Source organism: Chanodichthys erythropterus, chromosome 17 (genome assembly GCF_024489055.1).
Source record: "Chanodichthys erythropterus isolate Z2021 chromosome 17, ASM2448905v1, whole genome shotgun sequence".
NCBI lineage: Eukaryota > Metazoa > Chordata > Actinopteri > Cypriniformes > Xenocyprididae > Chanodichthys > Chanodichthys erythropterus.
Genome location: NC_090237.1, coordinates 5,949,203 through 5,968,405, shown reverse-complemented (window position 1 = coordinate 5,968,405; position 19,203 = coordinate 5,949,203). Strand labels below are relative to the sequence as shown.

The 19,203-nt window shown below is 36.8% G+C and overlaps 1 protein-coding gene across 2 annotated transcripts in view; it reads left to right on the top strand.

Annotated features, from left to right (window-relative positions):
- The window catches only part of scaf4b (SR-related CTD-associated factor 4b), a 36,912-nt gene extending 18,600 nt beyond the window's left edge, over positions 1-18,312 (top strand). For both annotated transcript variants that reach the window (XM_067365245.1, XM_067365244.1), the window contains exons 17-19: positions 16,213-16,357; positions 16,447-16,509; positions 17,076-18,312. In XM_067365245.1, the coding sequence (XP_067221346.1) occupies positions 16,213-16,357; positions 16,447-16,509; positions 17,076-17,662 (795 nt within the window). In that variant the 3' untranslated portion in view covers positions 17,663-18,312. The remainder of the gene's footprint in view (positions 1-16,212; positions 16,358-16,446; positions 16,510-17,075) is intronic.
- Positions 18,313-19,203: the final 891 nt, after the last annotated feature.

The window sequence follows — 19,203 nt, the reverse complement described above, 5'->3', positions numbered from 1 at the left end:
TGATCTTATGTGATTTGTGCATGTTTATTTTGTAATTTTTGCTATATACACTTAAAGAGGGCAGAATTTTTTATTTATTTTTTTATTTTTTATAAATCAAACTTTACCCATGATGTAGGCTAAATGTTTAATACTAATACTTTTTTTATGCCCTTAACACGTCTAATTTGACAGATTCATTCTGTTATTGGCATGCTTATCCAATAATGTTTATCTATTTGATCTTAAATTCATAAAATTTACAAAAATCTATTTTTTCATTGAAGGAAAACAAAAGAAAGTGGGGTGAAAATCACATGAAATGTTTTTCTCCAAAACACGTTGGCCACCATTATTGGCATCCCTAGAATTTTTTATGAGTAAAATATCTCTGAATCTCACTCATATTTACTTTTTTTTGCCTCACTAGGGTGATTATTAACATGAAATTGTCCAGCCATGATCTCCTGATCCAAAGGAGTATAAATATAAGGAAACACAAAGGCCAAATTCCCTTAATCATTTGTTACAATGAGTAAAACCAAAGAATATAGTTTGTTGAGCTTCACAAAATGGAAAGTGGCTGTAAGAAAATAGCTGAAGCATTGAAAATCCCCATTTCCACTATCAGGGCAATAATTAAGAAGTTCCAATCAACTAAAGATGGGACCTGCTTCTATGGTCAGATGAAACTAAAAAAAGAGCTTTTTGGCAGCAAACCCACCAGATGGGTTTGGTGCACACATGGATAAAAAGTACCCCATCCCCGCGGTTAAATATACTGCTGGATCTTTAAAGGGGCTCTATGTACGATTTTTACTTTAATAAAGCATGAAAATACCCCAATATGTTTGCAGATATTTAGGAAACATGCCAAGTTCACCTACTTGTTTCTCAGTAAAACAATGCTGCAGCTAAATATTCTACTTTGAAAATGTGCGTTCCGTGTCGGAAGATCTGTTTTTGTTTTGGTCTGTGCGAAACCTCGTGCTGCAGTTTATCCAATAGTATTTCGACATCACAGGTTGCCAGTTGGCGGAAAAAACCGCGTATTACAACCATGGAAACCAGCAAACGAACTGGGTCAGAGAATCAGGCAATGTCAGCTGCGCATTCTCGCTCTCTTCTCTGTCACGGTAAAGTGACACACACACGCGCGGACGCCTCCTCTCTCTCTCGTCTCATTCGCTCCGGTAAGTAGTGCTTGTGTTGCGCGTAATTTTAGTCATCCCCACAGGTTTTGCGGTCACACCAAAAGCGCGCGCACCACTGAGCGGTGGAGCGGGCAAGCCACGAACAGAGACAGAAGTCAAAACAGGGTCACAAGTACCAAAATGAGTGGCTTACTGAGCTTAAACTGTCAAGTACATACAAAATGTCAAAAACAGCGGCACAGGCAATCTTGGCGAGTACACAGATAAACACAGTTTGTTTTGAATCGTTAAATAGCTAAGAAAGTGAACCCATGTCGTGTGTAACAGTATTAGGTCCGTTGAACACCGTTCATAAACTCTTAAAGGGACAGCAGTCCAATATTCCTGCTGCTGTCTGTGTTAATCAAAGAACAAAAGACAAAGACTGAATACGTTTTATAACTTTAATGGTAAGAATTATTTGCAATAAAGACTACAGAAATTAAGGTAACCAATGCAAAATAACACAATGTGTTATTTTACATTTGATTACTTTAATTTCTGTAGTATTTCTTACCTGAATAAAAACCCAGTTACCCAAAAAACTTAGTTTCATAGCTTTCTATATTCTATTGCATTTATTTGAGCTGTTTATATTTTATTACTGACTTTTACTTGTTTTTTTTTTTATGAAAATAAAACTGCATTGAAGAAAAGTAGATTTTTGTTTGTATATGTTGTCATTTATAGTGCTTCGAAAGAATATCGGAATTGGCAAAAAATAGGGATCGGCCGATCACACTAACAAAAAATCGGAATCGGCCAAGAAAATTGCAATCTGTGCATCTCTACTAAAAAGCCTCTGAATCCATCTAAATAGCTCTATGAACCACAGCATATCAAAACGGATAAATTACAGTGTTTAAGCCTCCTCAGCTTTCATTGTCAATTACGCTCCCTATTGTTGCTGGCAACCATATGCTGTAAAAGCTGGCAACCTGCGTCTTTGAACGAGGGGGCGGGCCAAACGATATTTTGAATTTGGACTGCAGTACCTATTTTGAACACTGGGTGTCATTATTACATAAAGCCCCTTTAATGTTGTAGGCCTATTTTTCTGCTGGAGGTCCTGGACATCTTGACTGCTTCTGCTAGAAATCCAATAATGGGCCATAGTTGGATCTTCCATTAGGACAATGATCCAAAACAAACATCAAAACCAACACAAAAATGTGTCTCTGAGCACAAAATCAGGCTTTTGCCATGACCATCCGAGTCCCCTGACCTGAACCTTAAAGAAATTGAGGGGAGTGAGCTGAAGAGAAGAAGCACCGACATGGAGCTGGGAATCTGAAGGATCTGGAGAGATTCTGTATGAAGGAATGTGTAGACTCAGACACATAGGTGAAGACTCACAGATGTTATCTTGGCAAAAGGAGGTTGCAAAAAGTTTTGAATAAAAGGGTGCCAATAATTGTGGCCAACGTGTTTTGGAGAAAAAACTTTTATTTCATAATGTTTTTTTCCCCCCACTTTCAATACTTTTCCTTCAATGAAAGGTTAGATTTTTGCTAATTTTATGAAATAAAGATCAAAAGGATAAACAATGCAGATTTATTTTTTTTGTCATCTTTGATCATATTTACCAAGGGTGCCAATAATTCTGACCACCATATTATTTATGTATTTATTTTTTTACAGTTTCCCTAAAAAACAACCCCAAACGTAACTCATCCAGATGATTTATAATCTGAACTAGTTAATCATCAGTATCATGGTGTTGATTACCACATATGTCACTTGCATCATCTATTTTACTTGTCCTCTCACTTTATAGAAACAAATAAAAAATATTTACAATAATGTTCTTTAAAAGGGAATCTGTGGGACAGGACAACAACAGGCTACATGTGCTTTACTGTTAACATGGTTTTTCCTTGTTTTTGTAAACTGAGGGATGAGTCAAAATGGTAATCAGCAGCATGATAGATTAAAAGAACAAACACTCATTTAATTTAGACCATTTCCTGTTTTTTTTATTTTTTATTTTGCAAGATTGAGGACACTTTTAATAGCTGAAATCCACCGTTAAATATTTGTATCAGCTTTTACTGCCATTTCAAAGGTAAATATCTTTTCTCTGCTCTGGAAGAAACAGCATTGACTTCATTACTTCTGCTATGGTTCATTAGTTCCTCATATTTGCTAAATGATTGATCAAAACATCAGTTCATCTGCCCTGATGTCTCCACATGCTGAAGGGCTGTTTTCCTGTTTGATGTTACACTGTCAGTGATCCCCGTGTTGAGGACAGAGCTCAATGCTAGCATATGGTCCTGTAGTCAACCATTTGATCTCTGCAAAAAGAAAAAAACCCTGTGTTTTTACAACAACGAAAAAAAAAAAATCTTGGCAGCTGTGGTTGCCAGAAATAATTCTATAAAAAAGAAAATCAGTAAAAAGAAGACATATTTACAGAACAACCTGTAAACAAGAAATTTTAAACCAATAAACCCAACAAGGCACACTGCTATTAAAATGTGTTTTGTACCTTTAACACATATTAACAACCACCATAATAATGCAGGTAGTAAAATAATCAAAGTTCATCAAATAAGTTTTCCACAAGCTGAAGCATATACTAGTATACAGAAGGTGAACAGAGTCATTCACACAAACACAAAACATCATGGTAACACACATGACACTAAAATAATGCAGTAAACATTCATTAGACAACAGTAGTAACAAAAAACCCAAATAACTGACAAAACTATTAAGAAACAATAATAATTTAAATGAAATGCCTTCAAATGAGAAGTTTCATGCTGGGAATGGGAATGACATTCTGGGAATGTCAGTTCACAGTTTTCACTGTAAATTATAGACCTTATGCACCAGAAAACAAGCCCTGCAGCCATCTTTAGAATTTTGTGTTTAAACTTCTGCTTTTGCGGTAGCTCTATATTTCTATGGCATCGCTGTCGAAGAGAAATTAGCTGGTGAAGTGGATTTACTTATTGTAGAATTAAAGAAAGTTATCATGAGTATTGTAATGTTTGAAGCAGATGTCATAACAAATGTCAGTAGACCGGGAAGATTTTAAAATGAGCAGTTCGTTCATAAATCCGTAAGATCTTACCTTCATGCTGTGGAAATACAAACCGGAAGACGAGCGCAGCGCTGAAAAGGGGCGGGGCTACATAAGGTCTGTAAGTTGACTTCTTGTTTGTTTTTTGTTTGCAAAACTCTTCAGTATTGTACTGTAAAACTACAAGAAACTTCCGGTTAGATCTTATACAGTTTTTCCACAGGGAACTTTCTGTTAACCTATTAACACGTTTTTTTCCCCCCTTAACATTTTTACAATATTCTACAGTTAAAATTACATTTTTTTTTTTTTTTTTTTTGCAGTGATAAGACATATTAGTTTAAAAAATGCTTTTTAATATTTTAATATTTCTTTTATTTTTTTTGCCTGGTTTCACAGAAAGGTCTTACATTAAGCCAGGATTAGGTTTTTGTTCAGTCAGAACATTTAAGTAGCTTTTATAAATGTGCCTTGGAAAAAAAAAAAACATTACTGGTGTGCATCTTAAAATAAAACAATGGCACTGATATATTGTCAGTGCAAGTTGCTTTCAGTTAAAACAGCTCAAACATGTGTTTAAGTCTGGGACTAGTCTGAAGCCTTGTCTGTGAAACCGGGGAGTTAAGTTTTAGCAGATTAATAGAATTTTTTTATTTTACCTAATTCACATTGATATCTTGCTCAGCTCGGTGCTGAATCCGGTGTTCATGAGTCTGAAGGTGTGTTCACACTTGTCAGGTTTGGTTCCATTAAAACGAACCCTGGTGCGATTGCTCTGTTAGTACGGTTCATTTGAATAAGTGAAGCTGCCATCTGAACCCTGGTGGAACCCAAGTGGACCAAGACCGCTGAAAAGATGGAGACCACTGAAAACGAACTCTGGTGCAGTTAGAATGAAATATAAACGCAGCACAAACCAAAGACATGTAAACGAACAAAAAACAGGACATGATGTCACAAGATGCGACCCTACATAAGAAAGGATGCTCAAGCATACCTGTTTTAAGTCACGATGTTGCCCATCACAGTTCAGTACAGGCTTCAGAACCTTGTCTTCTTGCAGCAGATCCTCGACGAAGGAAATCATGCCACTGTTTTTGATTCCTTTACACATTTTTTTAAGCTTCACGTCTTCTCAGTTGTACAAAATACCATCATATGCAGGCTATGCACATGCAACGAGTGCATTTCGCCCAGCACACAACATTGTTTTGGATGTTCGGTAAGTTCCGTCCCGAAATATACATCATAAAAGGAAATATACATCATTAGGTTTGGTGTTAAAAATGCTGATGTGAATGCTAAGCGGACTGGCACTAATCAAGCGAATCAAACTATAAGTGTGAACACACCCTAACTCAGCCCATTTTTTAAACCAGCCTACAGGACATCAGGTTCAAGACATTTCAGTGCTTTGACTTTCAGTGAGTGACTTAAAGTGCACTTATTATGCTATTTTAAAGGTTTCTAGTTTTTTTTTGGAGGTCTCCTACAATAGGTTTACATACATCAAATGTCAAAAAAAAAACGTTAAAGGATCAGTTCACCCAAAAATGAAAATTCTGTCATTTATTACTCACCCTCATGCTGTTCCTCACCCGTGAGACCTTCGTTAATCTTTGGGACACAAATTAAGATATTTTAGTTGAAATCCGATGGTTCCGTGAGGCCTTCATAGGGAGCAATTTACTATCTCAAGATCCATTAATGTACTAAAAACATATTTAAATCAGTTCATGTGAGTACAGTGGTTCAATATTAATATTATAAAGCGACGAGAATATTTTTGGAGTGCCAAAAAAAACAAAATAATGACTTTAGTGATGGCCGATTTCAAAACACTGCTTCAGGATGCATCGGAGCATAAATGAATCAGTGTGTGATTCATTCCAAAATTATTCTTGTCGCTTTATAATATTAATATTGAACCACTGTACTCACATGAACTGATTTAAATATGTTTTTAGTACCTTAATGGATCTTGAGAGAGGAAATGTCATTGCTCCCTATGAAGGTCTCACTGAGTCATTGGATTTCAACTAAAATATCTTAATCTGTGTTCCGAAGATGAACGAAGGTCTCACGGGTGTGGAACAGCATGAGGGTGAGTAATAAATGACAGAATTTTCATTTTTGGGTGAACTAACCCTTTAATTACTCACCTTCATGTCGTTCCACAGCTGTAAGGCCTTCGTTCATCTTCAGAATACATAGTAAAATATTTTTGATGCAATCTGAGAGTTATGACTCGTCCATAGACAGCAATATAACCTCCACTTTCAACGTTCACTGCACCAGCTGCGTAACAGACTGACAGGGAAGAGGATAAATTGTGCGCAAAACCAAAGCAAAAATGACTTAATTCAACAAAGTGTTCTCGTCGCTTCATAACATTAAGGTTGAACTACTGCAGTCACGTTGACTATTTTAACGATGTCTTTAGTACCTTTCTAGTCCTTGAAAGTGTTGATTATATTGCTGCCTATGGACGAGTCAGAGAGCTCTTGGATTTCATCAAAAATATCTTAATTTGTGTTCTGAAGATGAACGAATGTGGAACTTACGGATGTGGAATGACACGAGGGTGAGTAAACAATGACAGAATTTTCATTTTTGGGTGAATTAACCCTTTAATTTTCTCATAATATGCATTGCACATCATCTCATTTCTCAAAGAGTCTGAAAACGGTTTGTTCGAAGATTCAGTCTCTCTAAACCCCTGCTTTCTGAGAGACTGCTCTGATTGGTCACATGACCCAGTCATCTGTTGTGATCGGTTGACCACTTACAGTGCGTGTCAGAAATTAAACAACTATTTCCATATCTGATCTTCCTCAGCACTTGATGCACAGTGATATGAACAGTAACAATGGTGTCGGTTTTACCGTATCAGTTCCAGCTTGAGTCTCACCCTTTTGAAGTGCATCAAAGTGGATTCACAGCATCTTCTCGACATGTCATTAACACAAACCACACTCTTTCAGTCTCAGCTACAACTACAATGTTTGAGGGTCAAAGTAGACATTCACAGGATGCCAATGAAGACCATAGGCTGGCATAAATTTGTGACATTCTTACATAGCCATGTAACAGGAAGTGAAATTGGAATTACTCCTTTCAGCAGTTCAGAATCGATTCTTTCTTCTAGGAAACAACTTTATTGATTGTGCACTTTGATCTTTGAAACTTTGCAGACCTTTTACATTCACAAGCAGCTATATTACACTGCATGAAAGGTAATATTCAAAAAGCATAATAGGGTCACTTTAAGAGAACATGCCTGCTCACATATGAGTCTTGTAGAAGAATATCTTAAAATTGAAGTAATTGCTTTTTTTCTCAGTTCCAGCATCATGCGTTTGTTTGGCAGCTTAGATGTGTGCTGTTCTTTTTAGACCACACTGCCAAATTCCTTGAATTTTTGCATAACTCCTGCTTATAAAATATTATTTACTATTTAAAACTAATATTATTGTTTACATAAAATATGAGGTATGCATAAAATAAGCTGAAAACGTTATACAACAAAGGTCCACCATTTGTCTTTTAAAGGCATATTAGTTTAATAAATTAGTTGTTAATTTCTCCTATTCACAATAGCTTAGCAAGGGAAAATTGAAACCAATTAAAGTTCACTCAAAAGCAACTTAGACATAAATTTCCAAAATTCTAAAGTGCTCACTGTTTCACATTGCTGCTATTGTACTGTGCAATCGGGGCATTTTATTTTTTATATCGTGGATGTAAACAGCCTGATGGTTCAGGATCCAGTCTACTAACTCAAAGGTTGAAGGTTCAGTCTCAAGAAGGCCTGATCCAGGACCTGGAGAGTTACTGAGATCTCAAGCCAGCATCAGGAGCGCTGTCTGTGCGGTACTGTAAGTGCTGTGAAGGACGATTCTCCTGAGAAACACTGACAGGGGCTTGTGCATGAATTGCTATAAGCTGTATCGGTCTTAAAGTCCTTTAAAATTGCTTTTTTTTTTTTTTTTTTTTTTTACTTTAGTAGTGTGTATAAAACTTTTGTCCTGTCTGATAAGTGAGCAGGGAGATGGATGCCAAACATACCATTTTTTTTTTTTTTCTTTGTTATTCAATGTTCCCCATGGAGCAGCAGTCGACTTTCTTTAAAACAATGGCATTGAAAAGTATTTGGATACTTAAAGGTGCAGTAAGCGATTTCTAAGAAACACTTTTTATTTATTTTTTTAAATCAACCCAAACAAACACACCCCTCCCTTCTTTGCTCCGCCCCCAAAATGCACAAACACACAATGCAAGAGTGGATATCTCTCTATCATTGCTGAAGTGAAGCAAAATAATGTTTCGTGAAAAATAAAAAGATGATGGATGAACAAATAACAAAGAGATACAAAAAATGAACAAACAGTACACAAGAGTTTATACAACAAAGAATTAGTTGTTAGTTGCCGGCAGCTCCAGACAAACAATGACACTAAAACTCTTCTGTTTACTGGAGCTAAAATGACAACAACAGCATATCTTTGTTAAGCTGTTTGTTGTTATTCACATATGGAACAGAAAACAACTCAACCTCGGCATCTGTTTTGAGGCCTTCCCGCTTCGTCCTCTCCATTGCTGGAAAGCTTATTTTAAAGCGGTCTTAAAGCTCTTGCCTGAGCACAACCCTTCTTTTTCCAGTGACATTCCTCTGAGCTTTTCTCTTTTGTAATATCTCTCAGCCATCGCTCTTTCTACAGTCTTTTTTTCAAATCTACCTCTTGCTCACTCTCTCTCTCCTCCTCCTCCATCATGAGTGGACACGCCCCCTACTGCTGATTGGCTCACTCTCCCCCATCATGAGTGGACTCACCCCCTGCTGCTGATTGGCTACAAGTGTGTTGTGCTGCTAGTTCCGATCCACTTTCAACAGTTTCTCAGAAATCACTTACTACACCTTTAAGCCACACAAATGTCTGAATGTCATTGTTAATGCTGGAATACACTACACAACTTTTAAAATCTGCTAGACATCATATTCTTGACCATCTTGTAAATGGTTACAGATTAAAAATGGACATCGTAGCCGATCATAAACGAATACCAGAAGTAAGTTGTTCCAAGCACAACAAACTCATGCAGAAACATGCCTCATTGCTAGGAGATGCATGACAACACTCTCAAAAATAAAGGTTCTTTATTGGCTTCAATAGTTCCACAAAGAATCTTTAACATCCATGGAACCGTTCCATTCCACAAAAGGTTCTTCGTAGTAGAAAAGGTTCTTTTAAGACCTGTTCACTGAAAGGTTCTTTGGGGAACCAAAAATGGTTCTTCTATGGCATTAAAACTATGTGTTCTAAAATCAGCTAAAAATATCAAACATGGTTGGATCACCTCAATCTGGATGGTTAAAAGCTAAAAATCAAGAGTCTGTGTCCATCAATACACTACATGATTTTCTGTGAAATGTCAACTCTGACTTTTGACAACAGTGTTGATTCATCCAGACTGTAAATCATGGCAAAAATCTGTACAAAAGTGTATTCCATTCCATTCCAGCCTTTAGATAACAAAATATCTTTTTATATTTTAAAGAATCATAGGCCAAAAGGAATTTTGTTGTGTTTTATGTTCTAAAACTGTTACTGGTCAAAAAAGTAGTGTGCCACATCCTGCTTGCTTGATATTCAGACAATTTAAATGTCTAAATACTTGTGGTTACAATGTATAACTTTATATATATATATATATATATATATATATATATATATATATATATATATATATATATAAAAATAAATAAATTAGTGGTGGGCCGTTATCGACGTTAACGTGCTGTGTTAACGCGAGACTCTTATCGGGCGATAAAAAAAAATATCGCCGTTAATCTATTCTCAAAGTTGAGTTGGGAGCTGGGTCTATACTACGCAAGCTATGATGACTTTCACCTTGATATTTTAGCGCGGATGTATACCTAGCCGAATTGACCCTTCGCAAAGACCCGCCCCCCTTAGTTACTGTTGCTTTGTCCGACAAGCCGTGGCACTGTCACGCCACACGCAGTGATAAATGCATCACGGAGCAAAGAGGACACTGACAACACATCGACAGACAAGACAGAGCAGGTTACTTATGATATTTAACAAAGTCCAAACTTTAAAAGTTAGTTTTTTTACGAAATTCAAACAATAAAAACTTATATTGTGTCGTGACCATGGTCGTGACAGATTGCCGTCGGAAGCCAATCTCTTACTACGAGTCCGTTTATAGCATCAAATAAACATGAATGAACATGAGAATCAATGTTGTTTCAAACACGAAAAGATGTCAATATACACAATTTTTCAAGTTTAACTCCACCGAGGTTAATCTAACTCCTGACTGCTTTGTCGGACAAAATGGCGGATTACTTTTAGTCATTATTTGGGTAGCACACATATTCTGAATGTCTTCGACAGAATTCAAATGAGCCATTTTAATCTAGATTAATTCCAAGATTACAGTGAGGTTAATCTAGATTAAAAAAAATAATCTATGCCCACCACTAATTAATATATTTATATATATATATATATATATATATATATAATATAATATAATATACAGTGCACAGTATAAATGAGTACACCCCCTTTGAAACCTCTGAAAGTCAGTAATTACTCAATTACTTAGAAGACATGTAAGGGTTCTTTAGAGATATAATGTTCCAGCAAGTCTGCTTAATCAATTACCAAAGAAGCATGTCAAAATTATTCAGGAAAATACGATTTTCTTATCAAGGTGATAAAATGTAGCAAAAATGAGTACACCCTCCTAAAAGTTACTAAATAAAATGAAATAAAAATGTTCTGGTGTAAATTCAAGGCAATGTGTGATCAACAGGTAACTATGTTGAACCAAAACATTTAAAGAGAAGCCATTCTTGACCATTAAAAGTGTTCTATAGCCCACTGAATCATTCTCAGACTTAATGGTGACAACAATGAAACCACTTGGGAGAGAACTGTCAGGAGACTTATTTCTTAGCACAAAAGAGGACAGTGGTACAAGAGGATTACCAAATCATTGTGTTAAGTGTGGAAATATAGAAAAATTAACACAGAAATTAAAAAACAATGGACTTGTGACAAGGCCCCTGAAATAATCAGGCCTTCATTTTAAGCTTTCGTTTAGTGATGAGGGATTTTTTGCTAGACAAAGAGCAGGAGAAATACCAACCGAGTGTCTCAGAGCCAGCAAAAGCTATGAAAAGAGTGACTGATTATCTCTCAGAGTAAGATGCAGCCTGCAGAAATGGCATGCATGGTTGTTGTTCTCACTTAAACTAACTAATGTAGCACACAATGAAGTCAGTTAGCCATTTCCAAAGCCCATATTTACAAAATATAGATTCTGGGAATCAATACTCTGGTCTCATGAGACCAAATCAATCATTTTGGATCTAACAGCATCCAAAATGTTCTGTTGTTGCTAGAGGAGGAGTACAGTGAGAAGTGTCTGGTTCCCACAGTAAAGTTCAGTGGTAGTAAAGCTCTTATATAGGGATGTATGAGTGCTGAAGGTGTGAGGGAGTTGTGCTTAATCACTGCTGTCATGAATTCACACACCACTGTGTAATTTAATACACAAACTTGAAACGGAAGATGTTACCCTTTCCTCATTCCCTGCATTGTTGGGCAATTTTTCAACATGACAATGAGGTTATGCATTCTCCCAAACTGAAAAACCTTCTGTGGACATGTATTGCACTCAATCTCGAGCACCTGTGGGGGATCCTGTAGGGACGAGTGGAGCAACACTCCCCATTAAAGATCAGGGCATTTAAGGAGCTCATCATCCAGGAGTTAAACAGGACAGATGTGACAATTTGTCATGAACTTATACACTCCGTGCCAAAAAGGGTCAGAGCAGTATATTCAAAATTATGGAGGGCGTACTAAGTGCTAGAATATTACACATTTGTTGAATTAAATCTAGGGTGTACTCATTTCTGCAATCCTTAATTTAAACAAAATAGGCTAATTTACTTATTTTATGGCTATTAATGACATATATTTCTCAATTTTTATTATGTATATGTTTAATACATTTTAGCTTATCTATCTTTCCATGAATTGTATTAGTGATCATGAAGAAAACACATCTTTTGTGTTTGTTCAGAGGGGGTGTACTTATTTATGCTGTGCACTGTATTGTTACACTTAACAATTAAGCTCAATTCATTAGTTATTGCATTAGGTATTATGATCTTACCATAAACAGTACTTGGACATTATTTATTAATCATTGTTTAAGTGCATTTCTGCACATACTATATTTAACTATTTTCAAGTTGTATAAATTTACATTAGCTAATGTATAATGAATGGACACGAATTAACAATGAACAGTAGTATTTTTACACCTTAACCTAGATTAATAAATGAGTTAATGAATTAACTTGTATTCACAAATTGAATCTTGTTGAAAAAAATGTTACCATATTTATATGTGAAAAATAATATTTTATAACTGTAATCTGATTGTTTAACTGCATGGAAAATAAGTCTAAAGGAAGAACATATAAAGAACTAAACCCCCCAAAAGAAGGTCTATTACTAAGTATTGTTAGCTAGAAACTAGAATCTGTTACATGGCTAGAAACTTCCTAGTAAAACTGTATATGATTCCAGGTGATCATATAGATTGCTTAATGCAGCTGTGCGTTTTCTCTGCTGTAATGGGATTCCTTAGCCACATATGGGTTCACTGGAGACACCGATTCATTCATTCATTTACAGGTTAATCTATATAGGATTAACAGCTTAACCCTTAGATGTCAGACTCAGCACTTCTATCTCAGTGTTGAGCATGTCTCGCTGCAGAAATGAGACCAATATTGCATATTGGAGTCTTATGGTTCAATGCACCAAACTCAAAACTACTTGTAATTGAGAGCTTTTTTCCCCCAATACAAGCAGCCACAGTATATATTATTCTTTAGTTTGTGAATGTGCCACTAGATGTCCTCAGTCTGCTGTCATTCTGCATGCTCATTATAAGTGTTTGTGTACAGAGGTGTTTGTCAGGATTGTGCTAATGGAGAGCCTCTATAGGGTCAGTGGATATCTGATATCATCTCTGTGTGTGTGTCTGGACCAAACTGCAATGCAATATTGAAATCTAAATATAAGTGCTGAAAAGTTAATATATCAGTATTACTGGAGCAAAATCTAAAAAGTTCCCTCTATCAATGTAAATCAAAACAAAATATTTACAGAGGTGTTGCTGTCATTGGATCGTCGAGTCTTGAGTTCGCAGGCTGTTGCAGAGCAATTTCTGAGGAAAAAGTGTTGTTAGATTTGTCAAACTTTGTGAAGTTCAAGGAATGGTTGTCTCAGTGTGAATGGAGGGAAACAGTGTAGAGTCTGCACAGTGTAGAGAAGAATTGCAACTCCAAATTGTTGTATTAATGAGGAAACATGATACTAGGCATAAAAAGGTAGTGGTTAAGATGAAAAGATGACAAAAAAAACCCCAAAAAACATCATGTGGCTAAGTATGATGTCCCATACTCTGAATTTGTGCTCTGCATTTCACCCATCCAAGTACACACACACACACACACACACACCTGGAGCAGTGGGCAGCCATTTTTGCTGCGGCACCCGGGGAGTGATTGGGGGTTATGTGTCTTCCTCAAGGACACCTCAGAGAGCGTTGTGCATTCACTCCCTCCACCTACATTCCTGCCAGTACTGAGACTCGAAACCATGACCTTTGGGTTACAAGTCCGACTCTCTAACCATTAGGCCACAACTGCCCCTACTTTGTGTGTCAAAGTAGCAAAACACCCTGGTGGTTCCAGTGTCACCGTCTCATTCATGGATCTTGTTGCACGCTAACAAGAAAACAGCAGCTCTAATCTCATTGGTTGGCTTATGCAACTTCAGGGCTTTTCACACCCTCATTCTTCTCATGCTGTTGCTCCACCTGTTCTAGTATTGCACATACTCATATTATCGACTGTAATATCAAGTTTATTCTGAATGGACTTATTGGACTATAAAATTAAGAATGAATCATCTTTCTGTTTTCTGTAGCCATTTGACATTTTCCTCTGTTTATATAATGCGTTGTGTTTCTGCGACTGTCCATAGCATGTGAATATGAGGCACTTGATTGGTTGTTGGTTGCTATGCCTCTAGTCATAACAATCTAACACCACGTTGTTTCACACTGTACAGGTTTGGCACCGTAATGCAGGGTTAACAGTGAAAACTATGACCAATCCTGCTCCAGAGTCGGTCTTTCATAACCCCGGGTAAAAAGCAGTGCTAACTCCGCTTCTGAATTACAAGTGTGAAACATTCCTTTAACTGGAGTTAAAAGCAGGGAATAGAATGATGATAACCTGGGGTTAAGCACAGTATGAAAAGTCCTTTGGTGTTTAGTATTTTAACAGATCACCTGAGAACAAAGTCAAGTTTGCAACTTATGCAGTGGAGAATCCAGTGATTTAGATCTTCAGCATAGAGCTCAAAGCGAGTGTCATCAAAAGTTTTTATTTGACACACAAAGTAGCATGTTTACTAGCCATTCATAAGCAGAACTATATATTACACTTTATCTGTCTATCTTAGTCTGTGATGTAACTGTATTTATATGGAGCCCCTAAGGGGACATGGTGCTGGAAAAAATATGAGATAGGAGGAGAAATAAGAAGTCAATGCTTTTGCATTCTCTCACAAATGATTTGCGTTCCCCTGTTTGTGAGTGAACGCAAACGAAAGTGAGTGAAACGCAAAAGTTTCTCGGGGGAACGCAAACATTTTGTGAGTGAATGCAAAGTTTCCCAAGGGAACGTAAAACATTTGCGAGAGAACGCAAAAGCATTGCCAAATAATTTTTCCTCCCATCTCATATTTTTTTCTACACCATGTCCCTCCTTATATTTAATTTATTACATTAATGCATACATTCAGATCATTTCTCCAATGTTTTTGGTCATTGTACTTTGTATTTTAATACTTTATATTTAATAATAATATTTTTTTTTTTTTTACTGGTAGTCTATTAATGTGATATTTCAGATACCCCTTGCAAAAAAATATATAAAAATCAGTCAGGTGCTTTGAAGCCAAATGGCTGGAACACACAACACGACTTTTAAAATCAAAACAAATTTTAAAAAGTTAGGCATCAAACACTTGCTGACTGAGAATCACACAAACTTCTCGAGTTGTTCCTCAAGCAGAAGCTCCTCATTGCCAGGAGATGCATAACAAATGGAAACTGTTCTAAAATGGGCTCAAAATATCAAACATATTTGATCCCTTCTGACTGTATGCAATCAGAGTCTGAAGCTAAACAACAGAGTCTGTGTCCATCATCTCCATGAAATCGGTCAACACAAATCTGCAGACTGGCTCTGACTTATTGTCGACTTGTCCAGACTTGTATAGCTCGGCAAAAATCATATAGTGTATTCCAGCCTGAAGTGGGTGGCCCGGAACAAGTGGGAAACTAGACCAGACCTTATGCTGATAGTCAAAAGATTGGCTTTGTGATTGGCTATAGAGTAAATGTTTAGATGTAGAATTATTTCTAAACTATCCTGCACTGAGGTGTCTTTGGTGAAAACAAGTCACCTTGTAAAAAGGATGACCTCCACAGGATTTTATACCAACTTCCATAATCTTTTCATCAGTTAAATGTTTTGGGGGACTGACATTGTCAGACTGTTTATGATGCCAGGATCAGGCGATGGATTGTGCTGATATTTCAAAAAAAGTAATGGAAGAAGAAACCTCTTCATTGTTTCTTATGGGAGCTTAATGTTGTACAGTACCTGTGCATGTAAGATCTTTAGTTTTGAATGTATGACTCCAGATGGCAGGAAATTAAATTTAAATGAGTGTTTTCTGGTTTGTTTATTTGTATTTTGTTTGCAATAAAGAACATAAAACACTCTTTGCCTACTCATGTCATGTCCTTATGAACATATCTTTAGGATTTCTCAATCATTAATGTCGCTTCCTCACCCATTTCCTCTCTGTATTGCAGAGTCCTTCAGTTCAGCCTGTTTCCACAATGAATGTCATCCCAGGACCCCTTCCTAACATGAGTTTACCACCTCCAGCCATGATCACAGGAGCCTCCCCTCCGCCTTTCCCTCCTCTTGGATTCAACCCACCACAGATGCCTGCAGGTACAAAACAGACACAGATTGACAGATAGATAGATCAAGCATGAAATAATAACACAAATTATAAACTGTTTATGAATTGTTACATACAGGATTCCATCCTGTCATCCCAGTGGCCTCTATGAACCCTGCAGGTCCTCCTCCATCCATCACAGGTACAGCTGAACAAGTGTGACTCAATATACAGTTAAATTCAACATGAAATCAAACTATTTATTTACTTTCTTAATACATCTTCCTGGTCGTATTGTAAATGATTAATGACTCAAAATGATTCATCAGTGCATGTTACTCCAAAGGAACTATTCGGTAACCCATTATTTTACAAATGTTACATGTAGTTACTATAGTAATAACAGTAAATTATGCATAGTTACATGCAACTAACCCTAAACCAAACCAAACCCTAATCTTAACCCTATAGTAAGTACATGTAGTAACTTAATATTCTTAAATGTATTATTACACTGTAACAAAGACACCTTAAAATAAAGTGTAACCTGAAATTCTATCAAAATGTAATTACACAGGCCTGTTCTGATATGAAACATCCATCCAGTCAATTCCATATGAACAAAATCAAGTGATGCCCTATAAAATTATGTGGCGAATATCCTGTAATATATCACATAATTGGACTGGAAGACTGATAAATGTGTAAATGATGTTCAAGATCATTAAAATGCTAAAGCAAGTGTTTTTTTCTCTTTTGTAATATCAGAAAGCCCAACCAAAGAACCTTCAGAAGACACTTCTGAGCTTCCCAAGAGTCACATGGACCCAACAGGAGCTCAAGCGCTCAGTCCGCCACATCTCACAGGGATTCTGGGGTCCAGACCGGGACCTCTACCGCCACACCCCACTGTGGGGCTCCGCCCACCATTCATTCCTGCTTTCCCCAATAATGGGCCTCATCCCATCCATCACCCTCCAAATATGGCCCCTCAAATGATGCCCCCCAGGGGCCCCAACCCAATGTTTAGTGAACCTCCTGCGGGCCGATTTCGGATGCCCATGATGGGCCCTCCAAGACACAATGGCCCTCCAAGACATGATGGCCCTCCAAGACATGATGGCCCTCCAAGACACGATGGCCCTCCAAGACACGATGGCCCTCCAAGACACGATGGCCCTCCAAGACATGATTTCCCCCCTCACAGGCCCCCCATGGGACATAGGGGAGAGGAACCGCACTGGCGGGATCAAGCACCCGAAAGGGGCCCGGACAGATTTGGAAACGAGCCACCGTTTCATCGGGGTGGGTGGGGCAGGGGCGGGCCTCGTGGACGAAGTCGCTTTGGGAACTGAGTTGGGTATTTTTATTGGCCAATAGCTTCAGCTCCGACTGGACTGCGGAAAACGGGACTCTGCGTCCTGTTGACGGGATTACGGAGAACACATGAAATTAACGGACACGATTTCTAAAGTTCACGTTTCTGAATACCAGTGATGGTGCTCACCTTTCTACATGTTGTAATATTCGTTTGAATAGGCGAGACAGAACCAAGGATCACATATTATGAAATTCCCGTTTGCACTTTCTCACTCCATGTAAAATAGAAGAGGTCTGTAATATTTCAGAAGTTACACTCGCTACTATAAACTAACATTAGAGGTCTAGTGTAACAGGTTTCATGTAAATAGTCTGGTTTGCACACTTTACGATTGTTGTACCATGAAGAAACCATCTCTGGAATATGTTCATCCCAGCTTCCGTTGTGTATATTTGGAGGAAATATTTAGTTTAACGCTTCTGTAGCCTTTCAGCGAGGAAGTATAGTGTAACCACTGTGTTGTGTAATCATTAGAGCTGTAGGTTACACTCGTCAACAGTAGAGCAGCATCTTTGGCGGTTTAATTTTATGAAGTTATTTTTTTACCAATCATTCTTGGTTTCTTTTTCTGTCTTAAAGGTTTATATTAACATGCTAAAACGAACATGAGTAAATGTTGTGTGACTATGTAAACTGACTTCTTCGTTTTTATTTATTATGAACAAATAACTCCCATCTCCCATCTACTTGATTAATTATTTATTTATTTTGCAAAGACTTTACGTGCAGTTCTGCAGTGATATCAGTAGAGGGCGCCATTTATCAAGACACAATGATCCCTGTCAGTCTGGTACAGTGTTGAAAAATTTATTTCTCAACACACCTGTTAGTTAAAATTAAATATTAACTACATTTCAGTTGTTAATTTGCATGTTAAAGTAAATTAAATGAGTAAAGGCAGATAATTGTGAAACGAAAAATGGTAGTAGTTACTGTTGAATCATTCCAGAAGATTTCAGCACAAACAATGAGTTATATTTAATATTTCTCAATTTTATACGGATATGGTTAATGTCTTATAAATATTTTTTTCTTATTAGTGCTGATAAAGATTTTAACTATTTTAAATACCAATTAAAAACAATAATTTTATTATTGTATTTAGTAATAATAGGCTATAAAATGAATAACGTCTTGTATATTTATATATTATTATTAGTAGTAGTAATATTATATATTATTAAATTACTATTGCATTTTCATTTATTTTATTTCATAATTAAATAATTTAAAAAATGCACATCCATTGAGTAAAAATTCTTATTTGTTATAGTAATAATTATATAATAATTTTATATATATATATATATATATATATATATATATATATATATATATATATATATATATATATATATACACTTATGATTATAAATGAAACACACATTAGCATGGTACCAACAAGTGTGCGCGCGCGCAAAGGTAAGCTCTGGTGTTCCACGGGCACAGCGCGCGCGCGCTCCTCCCTTCAGCCGCGAGCTAAACACTAGAAGCGCGTGTGCGCGCTCGGAGCGC